The 26,752-nt window shown below is 43.5% G+C and overlaps 1 protein-coding gene across 7 annotated transcripts in view; it reads right to left on the reverse strand.

Moving 5' to 3' along the window:
* LOC146869738 (uncharacterized) overlaps nt 1-26,179 on the reverse strand; it is a 78,438-nt gene extending 52,259 nt beyond the window's left edge. For 2 of the 7 annotated variants that reach the window (XM_085613907.1, XM_085613856.1), the window contains exons 1-2: nt 6,595-6,729; nt 4,663-4,951 (exon numbers count right to left, since the gene is read on the reverse strand). In XM_085613907.1, the coding sequence (XP_085470033.1) occupies nt 4,663-4,852 (190 nt within the window). In that variant the 5' untranslated portion in view covers nt 4,853-4,951; nt 6,595-6,729. Of the gene's footprint in view, nt 1-4,662; nt 4,952-5,420; nt 5,557-5,857; nt 6,730-26,158 lie in introns of those variants that run through there. The other 5 variants (XM_085613898.1, XM_085613880.1, XM_085613862.1 and 2 more) reach the window with 5 other exon arrangements.
* Nucleotides 26,180-26,752: the final 573 nt, after the last annotated feature.

Raw genomic sequence — 26,752 nt, forward strand, 5'->3', positions numbered from 1 at the left:
AACCATGTACATTTTATTATAAACTTACGTTTATTGACAAATGTAACTTTGTGAATCCGGAGTAATAACATCTGTAACACTAGGACATGTTACTGCTTTCCTGAGCAAAGGAATGCTTTAGAGCGATCCAAGAATCAGGGTGAAATAAAGTGAAAACTAAGAGAAGCAGAGCTGGTTATGACGGAAAAAAGGAGAGCCTACAAAAACAGAAAAGAGCAAGAAAGAGGAAGGCTGAATTGAACATTCATTCCTAGCTTGTGGGGTTTCTGATCATACTGTTTTGATGATGGGATGAAGTATCAGGAAGATCGGCACAGGAAGAGGTGGGGCTTCGACACATGGGAACCCCAAAAAAACAAAAACTAAAATCATCTGAGGTCACAGAACATAGCTTCACGGGAAACGAGAGAACAGTGGAATACGTTACTATTTTGTGGGAAGCCTTCAAAGCAGTCCTGAGGGGCAGGCAATTGGGGTTACATCTGGGAACAAGAGAGACAGTGAACAAAATCCAGGATATGGAATCTGATCACATTCAACTCAAAAGGGAGGTTATTAAGAGTAATCAGGTCACATTACGGAGGAGACTAGTTACCAAAGATGAATAATATAGACTACTAGTCGAACATCCACCCAGGACATATAAGCACACAAAGGTGTCTAAGACACTTGTTGGCCTGCTTGGGCAGAATAACCTTAATGCATGTCACGAACAGGAGAATCCCAGGATAGAATAATGCTCTCCCTGATCATGAATGTCCCTATGTTCCTTCACCCGGGCGTCCCTCTGTGGAACACCAGGCCCAGTTTTACCTGATCGAAAATCCAGTTGGTAAAAATAGCTTTGGGAGTGGCTTGCATGGCAGCCCAGCCCCCAATTCCTGCCCCACCTTCAGCCATGCCAAACTACAGTCTCATGTGCTCTCCATCACCTTCCCAAGCTACCTCTCTCCTCCCCAACCCATAGCAGGAACCCTATTCATATTTACCACCTGCTGAGAGCGGGTGGTAAATATTAGCAAATGGAAAGGGAAATATCATGCCAACTTCAGCCCAGTAAAACCAGGTGTGCACATTTAATCCCGTGCCATCGGGATACACTTGGCACTGCATGGTACGAGGAGGGTTACCGCAGTACCCGTTTTTAAAAGTGTGGATTTGCCACCCCACAAGTACGGTGAAATTTGTAATTGGGACGTTAGATGGAATGGGGGAAGTGCTGTATAAGCAGGGATGGAGTGTCAATAACAGAGGAGGATTTCCATATCACTTCCAGGAGTTCTATGGCTACACATGCTTAGTAGCCGATTAGCACATTTCTGGCTTCATCGATGACCAGCGGTACCTAATCAAAGAAGACAGGGCTGGATTCAACCTGAAGCTGACATCACGTAAGACAGGTGTGGGCAGCATTACTTGACCTACACCAAGGGAAGTTACTGGGGTCAAACGGTCTGCTGGTACAACTGTGTAAGAAGCTGGTTTGAGATGCATCACTGTGCAGTCGCATTACTCAATGTTGAAACTAAAATGCTGGCTAAAATCCTCACATAATGCCTTGTGGGAGACACTAGTTCACTCTGATGAGTTTTGGTTCTTGCCACATATCTAAATCAGATTGAATTTGGTGGACTATATACCCGTCCGGATGTGATTAGATGTGTTATGGAGTCTAGGGTACTAGAGTGGTTAGTAGCCGAAAAGGCATATTATTCAGTGTGATGGCCTTTTATGTTCAAAGTATGGGTGAAGATGGGACTCGACCCAAAATGCTATCATGGACTGCGTTTCTTTACAACTACCGGTGGCCAGAGTTATTACCAAGAGGCCCAATACAAGGGGTGTTCCTTGTAGCCACTATTGTTTGCCCTGGAACTTGAGCCGCTCATAACTTGGGTGCAAAAAGGCACGCTGGTTGGGAATGAGGTAGGTTTGGTGATGCACTTACTGCAAGACATAATCTCACTGTATGCAGATGATATAAGAAGATATCCTGTTTGTAACAGACTATGACAAGACTATATTATACTATTCAATACAGAGACTGCTTTTAGACATATGGCCAGCTCTCTAGATTTAAGGTAAATTGGGGTACATTAATATGATAACCCCAATCGAGGGTTCCGGGCTCACTGTGTCGCTGGATTTAAGCAAGCCTGGCTGGTGAAGGGTGATGCCCCGAAACCAGTCCTAGGATGCTGGTTTCCGGTCCAGGGAGGACCTGACTTTGCAGTTCGGGGTGGACTGTTCCCATGAGGCACAGGGTCAAGACTGATTTGCATATGGGTGGGTCTAAACTGGGGTGGCATGGTAAGCAAAAGAACAATATATTTAACCCAGATCAATGGACTGGGGGTGAATGAATATAATTTGCTTTGCAGTCCGTCCATCATCTGTGTATATTTTGCTCTGGTGGAAATGTGGCACTACAAGAATTTAACTTTACAGTCTATAAAAAAAGTGGTTACGACAGAGGAGCTGCCTTAATTAATGCACGAAACTAGTACCTGGCAGTACATCTCTTAGTAATAAAAAAATGGGCATTTATAAAGCCATATTAACCATCACTTAGGATGAAGAGATAAGGAATGGGCCAGAAGCGTCACTTACATTACCTGTATGGGGAGCCTCATCTGTCTTAACCATCCCCAACTGAATCAGTTTTATGGGTGTACAATAGGGAACCAGGTACTTTGGATGAGAAGGCAAAATATAAAATTGAACATCACACTCAGTCATTAGCGAGGTTCTCTGGGTTAAGGCCAGGGGCAATACAGTGATAACAAGAAAAAGACCGACAGACCCCCCCCTCCCCATAGGATCTCGTTCAACAAATGTCTGAAGTCGTCGGGAATGGCACCTTTACTACCTGGTAGCCCAGCTACTTCCAATTAACAAATGTGTTTTATGGGGAACAGAGATGACCCTGCTTACAGATTGAAGCTTTGTGTGTTGAATGGCAATAATCAATCGCCTATTCTCATTCTTCAAGATCTTTGACACACTGGAACACTCTCTTCTTGTTCATTCGCTATCAAATCTTTGGATTTCTGGTACACTTCTAAAATAGTTATGGTCTTATCTTTCTGATACCGCCTTTTCTGTTTCCTGGAAAGGGGTTGTACCTTCTTCCTGTCATGTTCTTTACAGTATTCCTCAAGGATCAATCCTTGCACCATTGTCACTTTCTTTGCGTACTATGCCTTTAGCTTTTATTATTTCTTGCTTTGGCATCAATTCAGATTTCTATGCTGGTGACTCATCTCTATTTATCATATTCCTCTTTTGCGGACTCTCTCCGTAAATAAATCTCCTCTTGTCTGTCCGCCGTTGAACATTACATGTTGCTTTATTAACTAAAACTGAAACCTTAAAAAACAGATTATCTTTTTTCGTTTCTCAACAGCTACATCTAGTGCTTTTTTTCATTTAATTTTCTTCTGTCCTTATCCCATTTTATGTGTCCAAAAGAGAGAGAAACCCAGGTAGGATCAAAAGGGACCGGGTTATATAACACTGTTAAAAATAAGAAATTCCCTTTTGTGTCATTATATCTTTCTTACATTAAGTCACAATCAGTTTGCACTGAACCAAGAGAAAACAATTAATAATAGAACAATATAGCACAAGGTAAACAAACTTTATCCAAGTCAAAATATATAAAAATATTTACCATATATAACACATTAACTACACCTCCTTGTACATGTTAATTTCAAAACAATTTGCAAACTTTTAGCCACTAAAGTGGTGTATTATCATATTCTGATGTTCCTTTCAACAATTATTGACACAATCACTACAGTTCATATACAATTCTGAATGTAATAAATTCAACTACAATGTTTAAAATACATCTGAAAATGTTAAAAACAATACAAATTCTTAATGTCCTTTTGTCAACGCGTTTCGGTGTAACTTGTGGTATGTAAACACCTTCTTCATGCGTTTAAACAAACAAAAATCTCTTTATCGCAGGTCACATAATACGAGTCCCGGTAAGGGATTAGTGAATAATAAGTGGTCTAATTAATGCCTAGTAATAGGAAGTTGGCTAATGCTAAATAACGCGAATGTGTTCTTCTAAATTACTTGAACTGTTTGAAATTTCACTTTGTAAAGCACCTTGGATAAATAAGCTAAATAATGATTGGGGCAGTCATATGGATCCGTCACTAAACGCATGGTGCAACAGTTTAGACTGGTGTAGGGAGTCTGAAAGGATGGTTTATCAGCATAGGGGATGCTCCAAAAAATGTAATAAAATAAAGGGGCCCGGAGATGACAGCCGGAAAGATGGTGAACGTTCTACATAACTACACAATGTATTTATTGACTGCACTAAAGGCCATCTGGAAATCAACTGCTTCTGCGATTAATTGGTCATCTGTATTTTTCAATCTATTCTGTTGGTGGGGGAGCCGCATGGTTGGAGCAAATAAAAAGTTTAAATTAAAAAATAAAGGGGGGGGGGGAGAGTAGAGAATAAGCAGGCAAACAATACGCCACTAGGACTATGATGAAAAGGCACTGGGAGCGAAGTGGGGCAGTAGAACAGAGCACACGTGAAGTATGAAAGGAGGATGAGCAGGTGTAGGGGAAAAAGAAATAAATGCTGAGGAATTAATGAGAGCTTTTCACTGCACTGACAGGCGTGCTTACCACTTATGGCGATAATCCTGGCACGGTGAAGGCCCTTGAAGAGAGGACATCTAGCCTCCACTTCCTCCCCTTCCACATACTCCAGGTAGCTTTTACGGGGTTCAATGACAGCCGACAGCTCAATGATGCTGGAGAAGCCCTCATCTAGCCAGTCTACAAGGGTCAGGAGGCACCGTGCCCCAAGCTCCATGCCACCTAGCCTAAGAGACGAGCCCCGGCAGAGTCACATCAGTGACTGTAAAGCTGAATCTCATACTCTCAGGAGTGCAGTAGATAGCGATCAGAAAAGCTGGTGGAAAGACAAGAAGAAGGAATTAGGAACATTAAACAACCATCAGGGTCTTGCACACAAGGTTATTGTTTATTTCTGAAAAGGATATTACTTTTAGGATTTTAACATACACAGATATCAACTCAATTTCGGAACCAAAATTGCCCGGTACAGAACTACTGCTATATAACATGATCCAGAAAGTGGACCCTTTTAAGACTCAGCAAGCCTTAACCCATTCACAGAGAAAGCCACACAACCAAAAACCTGTGAAAGCACCCCCTTGGCCAAGTCTCAAGTTAATATGCACGTAAGTAAGAATTCTTAAAAAGACATGATAACCAAACCAAACTCGAGACATCCAACATTAAAACTAACGTTTTATTACGCACAAAATGAATTACTGCTAAAACAATAAATATGAAGATAGCAGAGGAAATATAACATGAAAACTGATCCGAAAATGAGAGCATTGATCAGTGCTAACCTGATACCTCAGAAATGAACATATCAACATATGTATCGATTGTGGGCGGTTTGCAGTATGTTTTACAAGCATCTGTGATTTTATAGGTACCAACAACAATACACGCCCTGAAATAATGTGGTTACATGACTTGGAGGAATAACAGAGGCCTATTCTAAAGAGGGTGTGATAACACTCTAGTGAATGATGGGGAATGATGGCGTTCGTTATAGAGGACGAGAATTTCCCTGCGGCAGCACTAAAGCAGTCAAGTTCTGCCTCACTGCAGGGCTCTGAGGGCTGGGTTGTGTGGGGGCAGTATACTATATGCAGCACCTTATAGGGAGTGATGATACGTTTTTTAAAAACACTTTGATCACTGCTTTAAATAAAAAGGACATGAGAAGTAAATGAAGCGGTTCTCGACATTGCTAGTTACAGGAGATGCATTTTCTTACATCGGTGATGAGCAGTGGGCACAAGGTAGGAGTGCTATGGAATGTATAGTTACTCAGCGCTGTATTCGCACATGGCATCCATGTGGGAGCAGGGCTATTAGCGCAAGGAGACCTTTACAAGTAACAGTGAATGCATTCTATATCAAGGCTGGTGCTGTTGAGGCGACGCTTTTGGAGGGATGGTTACGGGGCTGTTTCAAGTCCTCAAGGCTCTCTCAATTCCCAGCACAGGACAGAGGTCTCTGGGGGCTTCCTCTGCCTCTCACACACCGTGCAAAGGATGCCGTGCTCTGGGGGTCGTGTATTGGTCATTAAGACCCGCTGGAGCAGGGCACAGCGTTCACAGAAGCACCGCGGCTCTGGTGAGCCCGGGCTCTCTTCACAGGGTGCTGTGCATCGCCCTTCACGGGGGCAGGACGGAAGGCGTCGTAGAAGTGTCTTTACCAGCCGCTGTGCAGAGGCCTTTGATGTACAGATCACAGACGAGCAGCCATGGAGGGGTCTGAGTCTGACTGGCGGCTGCGGAGCTGTGCAGGGCAAGGACTCAAATAGGCTCATTCAAGGGCCAGGGTAGACCATAGGGGCAGCTTTTTACAGAGAGGGGAGAGCCATGAGCAGCTGACGGTCAAAGGGCGTCTAGGCGCGGTGAGAGCCTTAGAGCTACCACCCACCCCCGGTGGCCAACTGAGACTACAGGAAGCCATACCCCAGTCCACACCTCCAGGGTATTTATTTACCTGTCTGCACGCACGGCCAGCTTCCGGGTGACCTGTGACGTCCCACTCGGCGATTGGTGCACATGTAAGTAAATAGAAAGCGCGTGGCGCGGTGAGGAGATCCAAGGGATATGACGTCACAAGCGAGTACCGAGGATATCCGACACCGCCCAATCAGTGAGGAGGCAAAAGACGAGGCCCCAAGAGTGGACAAAATTAAGATGAGCGACGTGCATGATAACCAATTGAAGCAAAGGATCACTAGAGTGACGCGAAGGCCGCCGGCTACGTATAAACGTTCAGCGACTTCTTAGCGCGCATGCGCAATGTGGATTTTAAAATAGGTTTGTTGAACTTGGACTTGTCGGGCCGTTTATGTAATCTCCAATTCTATTACAGGACCGGAGGCTTCGTATTATGGTTCTCTTTCTTATTTATTGCTACTCACAGCAGCCAATGAAAACTTTTCTTATGCAAAACAAACTACATTTCCCATGATGCATGCACCACATCACTTCCTGCAGAGCCCCATAAGAGCCAGTAATACCGGAACCAGTCCTCTTTCTTTGCTGCTCACGGAGACAGTTAAGTTGAGCTCCCGATTATTGACATGATTAATGTTTGATTTAACCCCTTCAGTGCCCGCCCCTTTCCCCGCCCTGTGCCGGCCGTTACATTAGCGGGCGGGGTTTATGACGAGCTGGACTCGTCATGGGCACAGCGCAACCGCGGCCCATGACGAGTCCAGCTCGTCATGGGCACCGAAGAGGTTAACATTGATGCGTTATTTGCTGGCAGCGGCGCTTTGTGTTATATTGTGTAACGGCTTCACTAACACCGCTTTGCATTGCAGCTATACTGCCCGACTTTGCGGGGCGGGCCGGATTTCGCGTCCTGGGCGCTACGGAGCTCCCGCTGGGAGCGGGGATAATTTCAGGGCTTAGCGGAGTTCCCTGTGTACGGCGATCGATGCGTGGGTGCATTGCGCCGAATTCTGGCATTCTTGCAAGCGCGTCTTGCAGATTAAATATCAGCGCGTTGAGTGCTTCCATAATAGACAGCACGGTACCGCCCCGCCTTCGGTGGGTGCAATTCACTCCTGAGCATAGCGCGAAGGCTCCCCTAATAAGCCGGTGCGCTGGGAGCCAGTCACTTTTGCTTTTGTTTCGGTTTCCACGTGCGTAGCCCAATTGGGCTATTTTGGTAGGATTTGGGCCACGCACATCGTAACTGCCCGTTTTCTGTCATTTTTCTTTTGTTTTTGGCCATTCCAGGCTGAGTTCCATACAGAGAGCACCCATTACGCCTGGCTGCCTGCAAAAACGACCTGGGCCTGGAGGGAGCACACCACCTTGGACTTTTTCTTGCTCTTTTTGGCTCCAATACGCCCTGTGGGCTGTAATAATTGAGATACAGCTTTGGCTGAGGAGCTAGGTACCGGTTCTGTGGTGTTGTGGGTTGGTCCCCCCCCCTGTTACTCCTCCTTACTGTTGCCTTATGAGCAAGTACGTCTATAAATTTGGCTCCACCATGGAAAATTGGGTGCACTATGAGGAGGATGACACCTTATACGAGGAGGAAGTAGGCACACCTTCCATCGAGGAAAATATTGTTGAGGCCCTGGACGCTTCCGTGCAGGAGTCAGTCAACAAGGCCCTAGAGAAGGCAGTTCCGGGAACTGTGCAGCAGGCATTGGCGACTGCATTGAAGCCTATTACGAGGCAATTGGAGAGGTTCGCAAAGCATCATGGCTTCATTTCCCCAGCTGAAGCTCCGGCAGAAGAGCCACGGCCTAAGTCCTGGCCTCATTCTGCCTCTTACTCGTCACTTCCGCGTCCTGAGACGGAGAGAGAGAAGGTTCAGGATACCGACTCGGAACCTGGTTCCACCTCATCGGACACCCCAGATGATTCCCCTCCCAAGAAGAAATCTCGGAAGGCTAAGAATGTGGAGACTCCACAGACGGCCCCTACGCCTTTCACCTTCAACCCCTCGGATATTGTTCACCCTAGGTCCTCTGATTGGTTGCCTGCCCCGGAGGTGGCAGCGTACCTACATGAGAATCTGCGCAAAAGTTTTGACAAGGAAGTGCGCAACAGACTGCGGTCTGAATGTCCCCGACCGGATCTTTCGGACAAGGTGGCGGAAACGCCAGAAATTGACTCCAGTCTGCTAACTTTCCTTAAAAAGTTTGCCAAGGACCCCAAGAAGGGTATAGATCGCGCCTGGCGAGGGTGCCAGGACAAGCTTCTTGATGTGGTCGGTCCCCTGGCCAAGATATTGGAGATGGCTCTAGAGGCGCAGGAATCGGGAACCGCTATTGATTCCCATGTATTAGCGGGCTGGACCCAGCGGGCAATCTGCCTATTGGGTAATGCCAACAGCGCAATCTCCACAGAGCGCAGGAAGTCCATCCTGATGCGCATGGACTCTAACCTTACGGAGTTGGCGGCGGCGGAGCCTGGCCCATTGGCGGACGGAAACCTCTTCGGCGACCGCTTCGTCAAAGATGTGGCGAAATACGTGGGCACCTTCACAACCCTGGACAAAGCTCAGGCAGGAATCACACGTGTATTCCAAGCTGGGGTTTTCAACAGGGCCGGACGAGGCCGGGGACGCTCGTTTGGCCGTCAATTTTCCCAAGGTCCTCAGCGAGGAGACTTCGGAAGCGGCAGGGGAGAGTGTGAATCTACCCGCGGTGGCACCTTCTACCCCACCAGGCAACGCTTCAACAAGTGACGCTTTAACAAGGGATCCTATCGGGGAGGATTCCAGAACACCGAGTCTTCAGGTGAGCGCTCCAGACTTATTTCTTCTTCCATTGGGGGGACGTATTCAGCAATTTTATCACAATTGGGTTCAACTATCAGAGGACGCCTGGGTTTTGCAGACAGTTCAGGGGTTCCATCTAGAGTTCTTTCAGACTCCTTGTCAGGTTCATCGGCCCAGACAGCTTTCTTTTTCCCAACTAGAGTGCGATTTCATAGATTCAGAAATAGAGGGATTGCTGCAGAAACACGCGATAGCACCTTGCGACGAGGGCCCTCGCGGTTTCTGCAGCAATATTTTTCTGGTGCAGAAGAAAGGCGGTGGTTACAGGTTGGTATTCAATTTGAAGGATTTCAACCACTATATGACTTACAAGCACTTCAAGATGGAGGGCATCCATCTGCTGGCAGACCTATTGAAGCAGGGGGACTGGTTGGTCCGTCTGGACCTGAAGGACGCCTATTTGTCTGTTCCCATATATCGTCCCCATCGCAGATTCCTTCAATTTCAATGGCGGAACTGGTGGTACGAATATTTGGTCCTTCCTTTCGGACTTTCCTCAGCACCGTGGTGCTTCACCAAGGTTCTGAAACCTGTCGTAGCCTACCTCAGGGAACAAGGGGTTCGCATGATTGTCTACCTAGACGACATGCTCATCATGGCGCAGTCTCAGGCGTTGGCGGTTCAGCACTTGCGCATGACCATTCGTATCTTGCAGAACCTGGGGTTCGTGATCAACGAACCAAAATCAGTTCTGTGTCCCACGCAGACGATAGATTTTCTGGGGTTCGTCATAAACTCTCAGACGGCCCAGCTCAGTCTTCCAAATTCCAAGCTTCGGGATAAATGGTTTCTCTCAGGGGGATTGCCCAGATAGTGGGACTTCTTGCGTCGTCCATTCAAGCAATATTTCCGGGACCACTACACTACAGGGCCCTTCAACGACTCAAAATTCAACACTTGCAGAAGGGTCTTTCATACACGGACGTGGTCCCTCTTTCCCAGGAAGTGAGGGAGGAGATGCAGTGGTGGTTGGCCCACGTCGAGGCGTGGAACGGCAGAGCGATTTTCGGCTCTCTACCGGAAGTGGTCATAGAATCCGACGCCAGCCGTTGGGGTTAGGGAGCGCGCTGCGGAAATATTTCCACAGGGGGACGTTGGTCCCTAGAAGAGTTAAATCTTCACATAAATTGTCTAGAACTCCTCGCAGGATCATTTGCGATCCGGACACTATCTCCCAGGCAGGTCTCATGTTGCATCCTTCTTCGGATGGACAACATATCGGCGGTACGGTACATCAACAAACTGGGGGGCACGAGGTCCTCAATGTTTATGGAGATAGCGAAGGCCTTTTGGCACTATTGCCTGAGTCATCAGATTTCAGTCATAGCAGAATACATTCCGGGTCAGTCCAATGTGGTGGCGGATTGGACCTCACGCCACCTCAGGGACTACATATATTTAATTTACAACAAGAGCACCCATATAAGGTCGACCTGGGACCATGGGAATCATGTAATTATAGACAACAAAAGGTCCCTAGGAGCAAGTAAAAATAGAGAAGGGAATCAATAAGGACCCAATCAGTGCTTATTTTTAAAGACTTGTCCAGCCGGACAGTGGTCATAAATTTTTACTGATATAGTAATTAAGCAGCAGTCACAAAGAGAATTCTCAAAGTTGGACACAAGCCTGTGTCCCGTACAATTAAATAGGGAGAAAACATAAACAACAAACAAGGTTCAGGCAAAAGAATGTTTGTTACAATTGGCAGGCAATGGAAAGTGAACTTAACAAACATTACATGGGACACCCTTATGTATAAAACATAGTATCGTTAGGAACATATAGGGTGTGTACAAGTGTCGACGGCGTTTTGATCCTACACATGCAATATTAGGATCATCATCAGGACAACATTAGTAAGGCCTGTACAATTTAACCTGAGTAACTTAATTGAAGAAGGTAGAAAAAGGAAGGGGGAAAAAAGAGAGAACACAATAAATATACATGATTAAAATCAGTAACCAATTAATATAAAGAGAAGTCTGACTAAACACACTGTAAGTTCCCTGTGTCAAGGGACAGAATTATAAGTCAGCAGAATCCTGCTGTCGAGGAGCAAAGGAGGAAGTGAGTGAGAATAAAAGGAAGTGAGACTAAAAAGTAATGCGGGGATATTAACATAAGAAGGACGGTGCCGGAGGATAATTTATAGTTCTGTCAATGTGATAATTATGCGAGTTGACAGAGGTAGGTAAAGATACCTTAAAAAGGGGTATTTACTGCAACTTGGCGGATGGCCGGTCAATGCGAACAGGGGGGCGTAATTAAGCATGCCAAGTAGGGAGAGTGCGGTAGACTATATGCTGAAGGTAAACTTAGAAGGGAACTGCTACATGCAACTGGATGAAATTCATAAGGGTGAACGAAGGGGAAGGTGAGGCGGTGAAACGGCGAATGCGAGATCGGTAACGGAGTGAGAACAGAAGAATTGACAATAAGTGCGTGCTTAAGAAGCGTTGAGAGGCCCGTCGTGAACGGAAAGGCCATAGTAGGGTGAGCAAGGAAACTAACCGGGATCAAGAAGGAGAGTGCGTTGACCGCGGTACGGGTCAGAGAGGCTTGCTGGAAACAAGAGTTCAATGGAGGGAGAGCGGCAATCGCACGACTTGAGAAGCCGTGTGGAAGGGGCTCGCTGCAATCCGCGGCAATACACTGCAGAGGGGAAGGTATGGGTTAGAAGGAGGGCAGGGGGGTGGGGGAATCGTGAGGGTGTGAAGGGCGTTCGGACTCACCGTGGACAGGATAATTTCTGAAGGTCAGAAATAATTAGCGATGAACGGATCAAGTAACGGCAGTCGGCAAGGTCCGCTACTGGGGAAGCAGCTTCAAAAAGGCGTAACACGATCTGCGGCAATGCGCTGCAGGAGGGAACGGAAAGGTTTAGAAGGGAGGTAAGGGAGTGAGGGAATCACGGGCTGGAGAAGGCGCGGTCGGACTCACCATTCACGGGGTGATTTTAGGAGTCCGGCAATGCGGGGAGCAATGTGATACGGCTGCTGCCGTTGGTGCAGAGAGGTGCATGTGATAAAGGCGAAGAGGGGGTTGCTGATTGGATAGCCTCGGCAGAGGAGTGAAAATAGAAAAGGGACCAAGGACAATAGGAAGGGCGCCATCTTAGGTAGGGTGAATAGGAGAAGGAAGGGAAAGCGGTGGTGTAAGGTGGTGAATTAATATAAGGGTCATTTTGCAGGTAGTGCTGGGTGATATTTAGAAGTAAAAGATAGGGAATAGTAAAACAACAAAGTAACGAAACATAAAACAAGAAGCATGGAATTGGTTGTTACTCAGAAGAGTTATGCAGAAGTATTCAAGGCACTTGGTGAAGACTGATATGCAAATCAGATACTTGTGGACCAATCCTCATGTCTATTTAATCCAGAATTGAAACTGTCAGTCTTCAAAATCCATTTTAATTCTTCTCTGTTTAGTGGCTTTATCATATCTCCTCCTCTTGGGGGCAATTTGACAACAGAAATGACGGTCCATCGAATTTCATCTTCAGAGTGTTTCTTTTCCAGGAAATGCTCAACCAATGGCGCTGTGAGGATTTTGCATCTAATTCTACTGCGATGCTGGGAGATGCGTAGACTAATCTTTTGCGTAGTCTGGCCAATGTAAATCTTATTACAAGGACAGAAGATTGCATAAATAACATTTGTGGAATTACAGTTGGTGAATGTTTTTAGTTCATTTCTGATGTTGCCAAAAACAAAGACTTTACACTCAATGGTCAATGCACAAACCACACAATTACCACATTTGGCATGACCTTTCAATGGTGGGAGGGACCAGATATCATTCCGAGTGGTGGCACTTGTTTTGTTGGTAGTAATGGGTAAGGCTGCACGAACAAGGTGGTCCTTAATATTCTTATTTTTCTTGAATACGAATAGCGGGCGTTCCAGATGGAGGTTGCCAGCATTCAAAACTGACCAGTTATTCAGGATACTTTTACGTATAGAGTTAGACACTGTGGAAAAGGTAGTGACGCAAACCAGTCTGTTTGTTTCAGACTTGGGTTTGGGTTCAAGGAGAGTTTCGCGCGGGCAGTACCAAGCACGTTTCATGGAGTTTCGTATTAATCTTTTAGGGTAGCCTCTTGTGGATAGTTTGGCAGAAAGTATTTTGGCTTCATAAAAGTAGTCCTCTTTTAAGGAACAATTTCTACGAATTCTCAGAAACTGCGAGAAGGGGAGAGAGTCTTTTAAGGCACGGGGGTGACTACTCTTGGAGCTTAACAGGGTGTTCCTTAAGTTACTCAGGTTAAATTGTACAGGCCTTACTAATGTTGTCCTGATGATGATCCTAATATTGCGTGTGTAGGATCGAAACGCCGTCGACACTTGTACACACCCTATATGTTCCTAACGATACTATGTTTTATACATAAGGGTGTCCCATGTAATGTTTGTTAAGTTCACTTTCCATTGCCTGCCAATTGCAACAAACATTCTTTTGCCTGAACCTTGTTTGTTGTTTATGTTTTCTCCCTATTTAATTGTACGGGACACAGGCTTGTGTCCAACTTTGAGAATTCTCTTTGTAACTGCTGCTTAATTACTATATCAGTAAAAATTTATGACCACTGTCCGGCTGGACAAGTCTTTAAAAATAAGCACTGATTGGGTCCTTATTGATTCCCTTCTCTATTTTTACTTGCTTCTAGGGACCTTTTGTTGTCTATAATTAACCTCAGGGACTACAGCGAGTGGCAACTCCTCCCACGGGTGGTCCGGTGGTTGCAGGAGATATGGGGGTTTTGCGAGATCGACCTGTTTGCCTCCAGGCTGCACCGTCAAATGACGAAGTTTTTCAGCTGGAGGCCGGACCCATTGGCTCTGGCGATGGATGCCTTTGCACAGGAGTGGACTCAGAAGTTGAATTATGCGTTTTCACCCTTCATTCTCATTCCTCGCGTGTTCACTCAGGTGATGCGCCAGAAAGCGGAAGTGATATTAGTGACTCCCTTGTGGAAGTCGCAGCCTTGGTTCCCGTTGTTGCTGGAGGCGAGTTGCGACTTCCCCAGGAGGATCCCATGGTCCTCGACGATGCTCCAGGACCCTCATGGAGAGAAGCACCCGATGGTTCTATCGGGGCATCTGTCTCTGATGACCTGGAGACTTTCAGGCAGCGTTGGCAAATGCCAGGATTTTCGGAACAAGCTTTAGGCTTTATCAACCAAGCGTGGGCCCCCTCTACCAGGAAGCGATATTCTTCAGCCTGGGGATGCTGGGTTCGTTGGTGCATGGGACAGCATGTGGATCCCGTGGAGCAGAATTACCCTTTATTGTAAACTTACTGTCCGAAAAAGCGTCGGAAGGTTTAGCGTATCGCTCTGTTAATAATTTCCGTTCCGCCATATCGGCGGGCCACTCTCAGATCGAGGGCAAACCTGTCGGAATGCATCCTTTAATATGCAAACTGCTAAAGGGTATCAGAGTAGCTAATCCGCCCAAACCAAAGTATTCTTCCTTGTGGGATGTCTCGCTGGTTCTGTCACTGTTTAACAGATGGCCCGACAACAATATGTTGTCCAGGAAACAATTATCGGCCAAACTGGCCATGTTGCTATGCCTAGCGGCTTGTAGACGTTCCTCGGATGTTAAGGCTCTTGATATTACAGGTAGAGTATTTACTCCGGAGGGAGTTTCGTTTCATATTACGTCTAGAACTAAAACCATGTCACGCAGTGTGGATTATCATGCTTTTCCCGACAATGCTAAACTTTGTGTGGTCCAATGCCTTAAGGCTTATGAAGAATGTACCAGGCCTACCAGGCCTGATGTTGTGGTACAATTGTTGATTGCTCTGCAGAAACCGTACAAACCTGTGACTGCGGAACCTGTGACTGCGGCTACTATAGCCAGATGGCTAAAAAATGTTATGCAGGAGGCGGGTGTAGATACTCAGGTCTTTGGTGCACATTCTGTTCGAGGCGCTATGGCCTCTAAGACCTTCATGTTGGGTTCTACTGTACAGGATATCATGCATTCTGCAGATTGGTCATCTGAGTCAACATTTAAACAGTTTTATTATAAACCGGTGGGTGGCATATCCTCTGTTGTTTTTAATCAGCGTTAAACTAGCATAATACGAAGCCTCCGGTCCTGTAATAGAAGAAAAAATTATCTAGCATTCGTGCCAAGAATTTTCAATTCTATTAAGGACACGGAGGCGAGGATTATCCCACCCGGTTAAATTACAGTATTGTAATTATTGCCCACCCATTTTGCATATATACTCTGATTATACAGAAGTTACGGGTTGTTCTTTCTCTGTTTTTTCAGGATCCGAAAAGAAGATGGATTAGTCGTAATCCTGCTTGAAGTTGACGTTCTTCCCAGCTGGTCTGGTTTCTTCCACGTTGGAAGCTGTTGTTGAACTTTGTTATAATTATTGGACTTATTGTTCGGAGCAAAGAAAGAGGACTGGTTCCGGTATTACTGGCTCTTATGGGGCTCTGCAGGAAGTGATGTGATGCATGCATCATGGGAAATGTAGTTTGTTTTGCATAAGAAAAGTTTTCATTGGCTGCTGTGAGTAGCAATAAATAAGAAAGAGAAGCATAATCCTCGCCTCCGTGTCCTTAATAGAATTGAAAATTCTTGGCGCGAATGCTAGCTAATTTTTTATTCCGCGCTACCATAGAGAGGGTACAAGGCATACACAGATCAGTCCTGGAATAATTCCGTCTTCAGGAATTTCCTGAGCGAAAAAGACTGGGGCATTTGTGCAAGTCCTCCGGCAAGGTGTTCCAGTATTTACGGGCAAAGTATTTCAATTCCAATGTTGACCCAATGCTCCAGCGCGGAGTGCAAAATCCCTCCCTACTGTCACGGACCAAAGATCTCACATACACACACTATCCATACATTCGCTGGTGGGGCCCATAACACCAACATTCACTCACCATCAGTCCGTGTGAGAGGCGATTATCCTTCCAAGTGCTGGAAATGAGAGGGAAGATACCACTTTTACCCTAATGAGCAACAAATCTACACAACCTTCTGATACTCATTAGGCCCTAAATTTCACCTTTGGTATTCCTCTCATAAAACGGGACGGATCAGCTAGTTCCTGGTTTAAGTGAATTTCTAATTCTCTAATTAACCTTCTCATTAATTCATTTCAATGAATAAACAACCCAACTCATCTCTGTGGATATTCAATTCAAATTTTATATTTATATTGCAGGTTAAATTATTCATTTGATCAAGTTGCCATTCATATTTACCTATTCTGGCTAAATGTCGTCCTCTATGTCAAATCTGGCAGTCTCGCAAATCCATGCCCATCAATTTGTAGGTTCAGTTCATCAGGAATTTGGGCATTAATTCAGTCCATCAAAGATTCAGGCAATCAGCTGTCCTGCAGTGTCACCGTCCTCTCCGTCAGCATAACCTCAGGAAATCGAGAAAGGCCAGAAACGAACCCCCTACAACCTCTCTATTCTACCATAATTTATAGTAAAATCAATATCAAAAGTATCAAAATTTGGGCATCCGAGTTCGCTGATTGGACAATCAGGGATCATCCTTTTTAAGTTCTCACGAAAGTGTCTCTTGGGTTATGACCCTTGTCAGTTCCGGTTCACACAACAGTCTTTGTTCGGAATATTTGGCCGACGTCCCAGGCTGTCCTTGAAAGGTACATGTTCATCTGGGGTCAGGTTCGGGCCATGGTGTATCTGTTGTCAGCGCAGGCGCACTTCACCCAAGCCTTGTTCGATGTTGGCAGTCGGGTTAGGCACCAAAGGCAGCCATATTTCGATAGGCCGGAATGGTCAACTTAAGCAAAGAAACACAAAATCGTGATTAATACATGGAAATTACTAATTAAATGTTATTCCCTCGCTAACACCCATATGTGTGTGTATTTATCTAGCAAAAGCAACACTCAGTGCGGTTTATACTTACTAAATAAAGCACGAATCACACATACATCACAAAAGCGACATATATCATGCAATATTCTAATTGTCTATCATTAATATGCGTACAAGGTTTAGTTTACGTAATTAAATAAGCCACACAAATGTAAATCCCACGTGTAATTCGTATATTAGTAAGGTTGGTAAATATTTTCCACATCACTCCAATCCATTAGTTCGGTTATAATTAATTAATTAATCTAATTAATAAAACAACATGCAAAATGGGGTGGGTATACAAAATGTTGCATAACCCGCTCCAGCAATCCCCCCTTTTATCACCACACCACCCAAAATTTGGTCTGTCTTACGGAATCTTCAAAATATTTTCTTGCTCTTAATCATAATTCAGTTTCACCTGCGTCTTCTTTTTTTAACTGATTCATACATACTTTCCTTCCATTCCTCCAATTCTATTTCCTCAATTTCTCTTTCTTGTTTCTTATCTTTTCTTTTTGAATTTTCACCTTTTATTCTTTTCTTATTTTTCTTGTTTCTACAGCACATACAACATAATCCCATCACTAAAATTATGCAAATTACACATGTTAATGGAAACAATATCTTACCTATAAGAGTACTACCTATTTTTTATTAAGAAATTCTTAATAGCAGCTATTTTCTTTCCAATTCTTTCCCAAACACCTTCAACCTCCAGTGGTGCAAGTTCATCATGCAATTCAGTAATATTCTTAATATAAATTTTCAGATCTTTGCTTTCGTTAGGAATGTAAGTACAACAATGTTGAACTTTCAGCATTCCACAGACTCCACCCTCTTTTGCCAATAATATATCAAGTGTTTTCACCTCGAGTTTACGTAGTGAACTGAATTAAACAAGAACACTAGCCACAACTTTGTCGTTGAATTTAATCAAAAAAGTGTTTGCTATTTTATAAACACTGCATTTTTTTTTTTTTTTGTTAAGGTTAAATAAAGTACGCTCATTACAATACAAAATACATTACAACATTAATGACAATACTGACAATACAAATACATTTGTTACAATTTAGACACCTGTGCACAAAAAGAAGAGATTTGTTCTACCTAACATACATAACAAACAAACAACACATTCAGATCACATTATATACAATCTATATACAGGCCATCAGTATATCGCAATTGACATAGTCATGAATTAATTCACTGTTTACTTTAAACAAAGATTGGCCCGAAGCGGAGAGAGGTCTACGCGTTTCGAATCCCACTGAGTGCTGGGATTCTCATCAGGACCAACATGTGGCTGTGAACCAAAAAACAGAAAAAGTTTTAAATAATAGTGACCCAACTCTTGCGTCTCTCAAGTAAAGTTTCACGAGGTGTCCACCATGCTCGTTTAATAGCTCTTTTCAAGAGCTTTTTTGGATATCCTCTCGCTAAAAGATTTTCTTTCAGTCTTTCTGCATGGGAGAAATATTCATCTTTGAATGAACAATTTCTTCGTATGCGTAAAAATTGCCCATAGGGCAAATTTTCTCGTAAACTGCGCGGGTGGTTGCTTGAAAAATGCAACGCTTTGTTTCGGTCTGTCATGAATACCGACGCTCCCGCAGGTAAATAGGTCGTTGACCTCTCTACAACAACTGCCTGCTAAACCCACGATTCACTCGCGGACCGATGTCTAAAAGACCACTTTATTCGTCTGTCTTCACAGAGTAAAACGGACGCCGCGATTGACTCGTCCCTCCGCTATACTACGGAAATTGCTTGGCTGCTCGCGCTCTGCACCGAGGTAAGCAGATGAGCTTCAAGTAATGATTGTTTTCATTTAAGACCATGCTGCGCGTACTTACACTCAGCGTTTTCGGCTTTTCAGATAACGCGCTTGTCGTGTTGGAGCGGCTGTCGAGTCATATACAAATTATAAAGACAAAAGAATCGTTCTGGCCCAGATCCTCGGCTCATTACAACATTTTAAACAAGGTGTGTTTTCTCTGTCTGTTGGGCTCCTTCTGTGTGTGGTTGTAGCAATATAGATATAGAAATTGACTCGCCTTTGGTCCTGATTCCATTTAGGTTTCTGTTTGAAGAAGCAACACCTTAGAGAATAAGTTGGCTTTCCTCACTGTTAGGTAAGAGCCTTTTTAACAAACTCATGCAGCTTTGACACACTAGAGTTGGGTCACTATTATTTAAAACTTTTTCTGTTTTTTGGTTCACAGCCACATGTTGGTCCTGATGAGAATCCCAGCACTCAGTGGGATTCGAAACGCGTAGACCTCTCTCCGCTTCGGGCCAATCTTTGTTTAAAGTAAACAGTGAATTAATTCATGACTATGTCAATTGCGATATACTGATGGCCTGTATATAGATTGTATATAATGTGATCTGAATGTGTTGTTTGTTTGTTATGTATGTTAGGTAGAACAAATCTCTTCTTTTTGTGCACAGGTGTCTAAATTGTAACAAATGTATTTGTATTGTCAGTATTGTCATTAATGTTGTAATGTATTTTGTATTGTAATGAGCGTACTTTATTTAACCTTAACAAAAAAAAAAAAAAAATGCAGTGTTTATAAAATAGCAAACACTTTTTTGATTAAATTCAAGGACAAAGTTGTGGCTAGTGTTCTTGTTTAATTCAGTTCACTACGTAAACTCGAGGTGAAAACACATACAGTATTGGCACTTGTTTTGTTCTTTATATTAGCTTTGGTTTGGCCGTGCTGTTACTTGAGCCAGAACCCTCCTTGCTTTTTGAGGTGAAATAATATATCAAGGGTAAGTCGATTTTGCATTACCATAGCACGCATGGCAACCATTTCAGTGTTAACCAATAAAAATCCTCCAGCGGTGCTTGTTGACAAGCGATCCACTACTGTTGATAATTTTCTAATTTTGTTTGCATTCAGAGTTATTCCCACTGCTGGTATCAATGCTTGAAACATGTCCCCTACAATTTCTGCCCAAGATTCTCTCTTGGTCCTGGCTAAATGATTACTTAAGCTATGTACACCATCTTCTCCTCTATCCATATGAAATTTTTTCGGAAAGACCAGGCCTACGTAACATGTGCCATACCAATGGTCTGGCAAACGATAATATGCTTTGTTCCCACAAATAAAATATAATCCAGGAAAGACTGGATCTCTACCTCCTTTGAATCCCCATCCACCCATGATTCGATATGTATCATGGCACTCACTATTACCTAGAAAATAGTTATCATACACAGTTTGATTCCTTCGAATGCAAAATTTCCCTTTCTGAGGCCAATCTAAAGCTATAGTTGGACTAGCTTCTCTCTTTAAATGTTTTTCCTTCTCTATATCCCAGACTTTTTTCTCCACCTTTCCTTCTGCTGCCTTCCTTTGCATTTTTAATCTTCTTTCCTCAACCATGTCTAGGAATGTCTTCTCCTCCTTCTTCAAACTGCATTTCAGATTGTTTCTAAAAATATACTCTAATGTTAGTTCTTTAGTCTCTAAGAAAAATTTACCTAATACTTTAAGCAGGTTTTACTTTGTTTAATTTATTATAAAAAGGCACTTGCGCAAAAATGTTATCTACGTCTGAAAAACAATATTCTAATTTCCCTGTCTCATAAAATAAACTAGCTATTACACTACATGTTATTCCATACGTTGCCGGGAGGTGATGATAAGTCACTCCTTCAGAAACAGATGCAGGTAACTGCATACATACGTAGCAGTCCCGTACGTCCATTGTCTTTACATATTCATACAATAATTTTGAAAACACATTATTAGAAAAATCTGTTATTGACCTGTCTTTATGCAAATAATTATTATCTATTCTAGTTGGAACTACCTTTGGAATTTTCCCTATATTAGTTTTGTTCTCACTATGTCCTTCTAATGTATCTATAGTGGCCTTAAAAGAAATGACAAGAGCAAGGATGCTCCATAAAAGCATTAATAATCCTATACAACAACAACACATTTTACACCACCTTCTCATGAATGTACATCTACCTTTACTACTTTCTATGTTAGCCATCTTATTAAAATGGACCGTGTCTTTTGACTTATTCTCTTTCTCTTCACAACTAGTTTTTCTAACCTAAGGTTCTAACACCTAATTGGTTCTACCAGTCTCTATCTTTTAATTCAATATTTTGTATTCTTCATTAGTTTTCTTAACTTATTCAGTTTGGCATCTCATCGTTCTTCACTCTCCTCTCGTCATCCAAATATGGATTTTCCTGAACTTCTGTTTCTTTTTCTCCAATGTCGGACAAGAGAACTCTCAGGATTTCCGATTCTATTTCATCCTCAACCACTTTCAGTACAGCCTCCTCTGGATTTCCTTGACTATCTGCCTCTTCTCCCTTTTCAGGCAGAGCCACGTACGTCCATTCTGGTGACTTATACTTCTGGTTTGATTTCCTTGTTCTTCTACTCTCTTTGTCTTCAGTTAATTCGTCTTCTTTTGACTTTTCTTGACTTGTCACTTCATTCGCCTGTTCAGCTCTCGGTGAATTCACTCATGTCAGTCAGTATCTCAGTTTTCTTATTTTATTGGGCCAAACATCATCTCTTGCAACTCTTTTTACTTTGCTCCCTTTGTCATTCTTTTCATTCCTCCAAGCTCTCTTTCTTAGAACTCGACCTTCAGGTATTTCATTTTCACTCTCTTCAGACTCTGTCTCAACTTGCTTTGTCTTTTCAGCGACTTCTTCTTCCACCACTTGTTTTGTTTTCCCTACTTCTGTCCCTCCTCAGGTCTCCGGCACGCAATCTTCCTGCTGGCTACTTGTCCCTTCACCTAACTGGATGTTGCAGTTCCCTACACCTTCTCGGGGGTCTTCAGCAGAAAGCTGTCCCTCTCTCTCTGTACCTGTCCCTTGTTCACTTAAATTTGTTATTTCAGGTGGAATTTCCCTCAGTCTCTCATCTGGAACTTCCTTTTCACGAATTTCTCTTATTGTGTCTTCAGTACTCTTCCCTCTTTTCTTTCTGTGTTCTCTTTTAGAACCCTGCGGTTCTTGCTCGTTTCCAGAATCGCTGGATTCAGAAATCTGCAATCTTCTTCTCAGAGAGCTACTTCTGGGGACCAAAGCTGAACTTTGTTCTGTTTCCCCCCTTTCAAAGTTTCCTCGTGTCTTTGACCCTTCGTCATCTGACTCAGTACTTGATTCTGATTCATCAAAGTATTCTTTTCCTGTGCTGTCCACCGGATTTGGAATTCTCAATGTATGACTGGCATGGATCCAGTTCTTCAGTCCAGCACACTTCACAGCTGTGGTCGTCGACAAAATTACTTGTCATCGTGGTTTTCCCCACCTTGGAACCAAACAATTTCTTCTTCTGTGGACCTTTATCCTTACCCAATCACCTGGGCTCAGATCATGGGCTGGCTTCTTTTCAAGTGTGGTGGCATCTGGTCCAACCTGATGAAACACAGAATGAACTGCGTCAGCCAGGCCTTTACAGTATTCCAACACCATGTCATCAGTTATTGTCATCAGCTTGTTGAGTGGTATAAACACATGTCTCATAGCACGTCACATAATTATTTCATGAGGACTCAAGCCTGTAGTTCTGTCTGGAATTGACCTTATTGTCATGAGTACTAGAGGCAAGACATCAGGCCATTTCATACCTGTGGCCAAACACATTTTCCCTATTCTATTTTTGATAGTACCATTCATCTGTTCAACCACACCAGAAGCCTCTGGTCGGTAGGCACAATGTAGTTTTTGTTGTACATTCAATGCTTCACAAATTAATCCTACAATCTCATTATGGAAATGTCCTCCTCAGTCTGACTCAATTGTCACTGGGAACCCGAACCTGGGGATGAATTCTCTCAGCAGTAGCTTAGCTACAGTCAACCCATCGTTTCTTCTTGTTGGGAATGCTTCCACCCACCTGGAGAATAAGCAGACCACAACCAAAACCTCAGTCTGTTACAGGGAGGCATCTCAATAAAATCTACTTGCATTCTGGTGAAAGGCCCTCCTTCTTGACCTATTGTTCCCAGACTCACAACTGTCTTCCTTCCAGGATTATACTGCTGACATATTAAGCATCTCTGACAAAGACTTTCTGCTACAAGTCTGAATTTTGCATTGTACCAGGTCTGCTTAAATGACCTGATCATGGCATCTCTCCCAATGTGTCCCTGGCCATGATACATCCGTGCCATGGTAGACATCATGCTATCAGGCATAACTGGTCTTCCATCTCGATAGACCCACACATGATCCTTTTCCCTTGGGGCACATCCTGCTTTTACCCACTGTCTCATTTCCTCCTCTCCTGCCTCATCCTGCAATTGTCTTACTTCTTCCCAAGTTCCCACAATGTTAGTGAACATCAATGAGCAAGAAGACATTTCTCTTTCCTTAGCCCGATTGACCGAATTCTGATTTTGTGCACAATACTGCGCCATGTCATTAGCATACCTATTCCCAGTGGCAATGTAATCACCATCTTGACTATGTGCAGCACATTTTACAACAGCCAATTGTTTAGGCAGCTGTATCGCCTCAAACAACTTCCCAACCACTTCTGCATTCTTAATGGGAGTTCCACTCGAGGTCAGGAGACCTCTTTGTAGCCATAGTTGGCCGAAGTCTTGAACGACTCCAAAGCCATACTGGCTGTCAGTTATCACAGTCACTCTCACACTCTTCCCAATCTTGCATGCTCTAGTCAAAGCCACAAGTTTTGCTACCTGGGCTGATTTCACTCCTTTCAGATATGATGCTTCTATTACTGCTGCGACCGTGCATACTGCATACGCTGCACTCAGCACTCCTTCATCTGTTCTCAAACATGACTCATCAACGAACATCACAAAATCACTTTCCGGCAAAGGTACATCTTTTATGTCTGGTCGTGGTTTTGTACAAAAATCAAGTACATCCAGACAATCATGATCCACTTAATCTCTTACTTCCACAATCTCAGCATCAGGCAACAAAGTTGCAGGATTCACATTCACACATCTTGCAAGACTCACATTAGTGGCACCCAATATAACCTTTTCATACTTAGTCAGCCGACTGTGTGTCATATACTGAGTACGACTCCTTGTCAACAGAATTGCTACATAATGGGGTACAAACACTTTCAAAGGATATCCCATCACAATTCCTTCACTCTGCTCCAAACTTCGACATGTTGCAGCCACCGCTTTCAAACATTCAGGTAAACCTACAGCTACTGGATCTAGCATTGATGAAAAATATGCAATTGGTCTTCTCATTTTTCCATGCTTCTGGGTCAACACAGAAAGTGCACATCCATTTCTCTCACTGCAATACAACTCAAATTCTTTCTCATAGTCTGGCATACCTAATGCAGGTGCTTCACACAAACCATCTCTCAATTGTCTAAATGCTGCAAATTCTTCTTTCTTTAGTTCAAGGGGATCTTTCACATCACTTCTCGTTAATCTCACCAAAGGCTTTGCGATCAAGGAAAAGTTACCTATCCACTGACGACAGTATCCAACCATTCCCAAAAACATTCTCACTTCTCTTTGAGTCATGGGAGCTCTCATTCCTTTTATTATTCTAATTCTATCTATTGTTATTTTCCTTAGTCCTTTCTCAATGTTGTGTCCCAGATACTGTACTTCCTTCTTGCAACACTGTAATTTTGCTGGTGACACTTTAAGTCCTCCATCAGCCAAATGATTCAGCAAGGCTATTGTATCTACCTCACAGGCTTCACGTGTTTTTGACGCTACTAAGAGGTCATCAATATATTGGACCAATACAAGGCTTTCTGGCATTTCTAAACTCTCCAAAGACTTCTTTAATAACTGATTGAATATTGAGGAGCTTTCTGTATACCCCTGTGGGATTCGGCACCATGCCAAAATACGCTCACCAAAACGAAATGCAAAAATTTGCTGACTGTCGTGATGCAATGGGATGGAAAAGAAAGCATGACACAGATCAATCACCGTGTACCATTCTGCATCATGGGGAATCTGATATAAAATCACTGATGGATTTGGTACAATGGGACAACATGATACCCCGATTTTATTCACTTTTCTCAGATCTTGCACTATTCTGAATTTCACATTAGGCTTTTTCAGTCCCATTATCGGTGAATTACATGGACTACTCATGATTTCTCTCAAAATTCCTTGCCTGATCATTTTCTCTATCACAGGAGTTACACCTTCAATTATTTCAGGTGTCAGTCTGTACTGTGGAACATTTGGATATGTTACTCCTTCTTTTACAGTTATTTTGACTGGATCTACATTTCTCATTAGTCCTACATCTTCTCCAGTGAAATCCCAAACTTCTGCTTTTACAGATTTTCTCAGTTCTTTAGGTAATTCGTCTGGGTTGAATACAGCATATGTTTCAGTAACTTCACTTTCTCTGTTAGCTAGGGTCATCTTGTACAAAACATCATCATCTGGTGTTTCAAAAGCTATTCCATACGGTGTACAAAAAATAGTGTAATTCATTTTGCACAACAGGTCCCTACCTAATAAATTCACAGGACTGGAGTCACACACCACAAAGCGGTGCATTTCTGAAAATTTCCCTATGCTAACTTTCACTGGTTCTGTAAGGTATGTCTTAATCTGTCTGTTGGACACACCAACTACTTGGATCGTTTCATCCGAGAGAGGAAGATTCTTAACATCAGCTGACCTAACAGTTGATCGAGTAGCACCAGTATCCACTAGGAAAGTAATATTTTCATCATTAACCCTCCCATCTGCAAAAGGTCCTGTCTGGTCTACTTCTAGAGTTGCGCCAAGTACGCACTCTTCTTCCTCCCTTCGGCACCGTCAATAGCCCTCTTCTACGTCACTCTCATCGCGTTGCAGCCAATACTGCGAGACAGCGCTAGCGCGTGGCGGCTTATTTACCTGTTCTTCATTGTAGAATCCCGATTCTCTACTATACTTCTGTGTGTTTCTGCTCTGTGGTAAAGGCGGTTTTGGCACCTGATTCTGTGGGGGAACAACTTGCTGCTGTTGCTGCAGTTGACCACTCACCTCATGCTGCACCTGTGGGTTCAATGATGAATTTTCATTGTTAGTGCTCGGATTTCCAATGCCCTATCCTGCCGCAATTATGACACGGGAACTTCTTTTTAGCTTCTTTGATATTCCCTTTGTACTTCCCATTACTAAATTTTGGCTTTGTCCCTGCTTGTTCCACCAATTGTGCTTCCTGTCTCTCTGCTACCTTTACCTGTGCCCACATTGCCTTCTCCTTTAACTTCCGCTGTTTTGCTTCAATTTCATCACTGAAGTATTTAGCATGTCTCAATACTTCATCTATTGTCTTGTTTTGCCAATCTACAGTATGCTGTTTAATCATCTCACCAATTTCTGGTCGTAGACCATATACAAATCTGTATACAAAATGGCTCAAATCCTTTTCACTCAGATTCTCATCTCCGCTAGACTGCTTAAAAGCTTGTATTAGCCTCTCGTAATATGCATGTACTGACTCTT

The sequence above is a fragment of the Triturus cristatus genome, chromosome 1_1, assembly GCF_964204655.1.
Source record: "Triturus cristatus chromosome 1_1, aTriCri1.1, whole genome shotgun sequence".
Classification (NCBI taxonomy): Eukaryota; Metazoa; Chordata; class Amphibia; order Caudata; family Salamandridae; genus Triturus; species Triturus cristatus.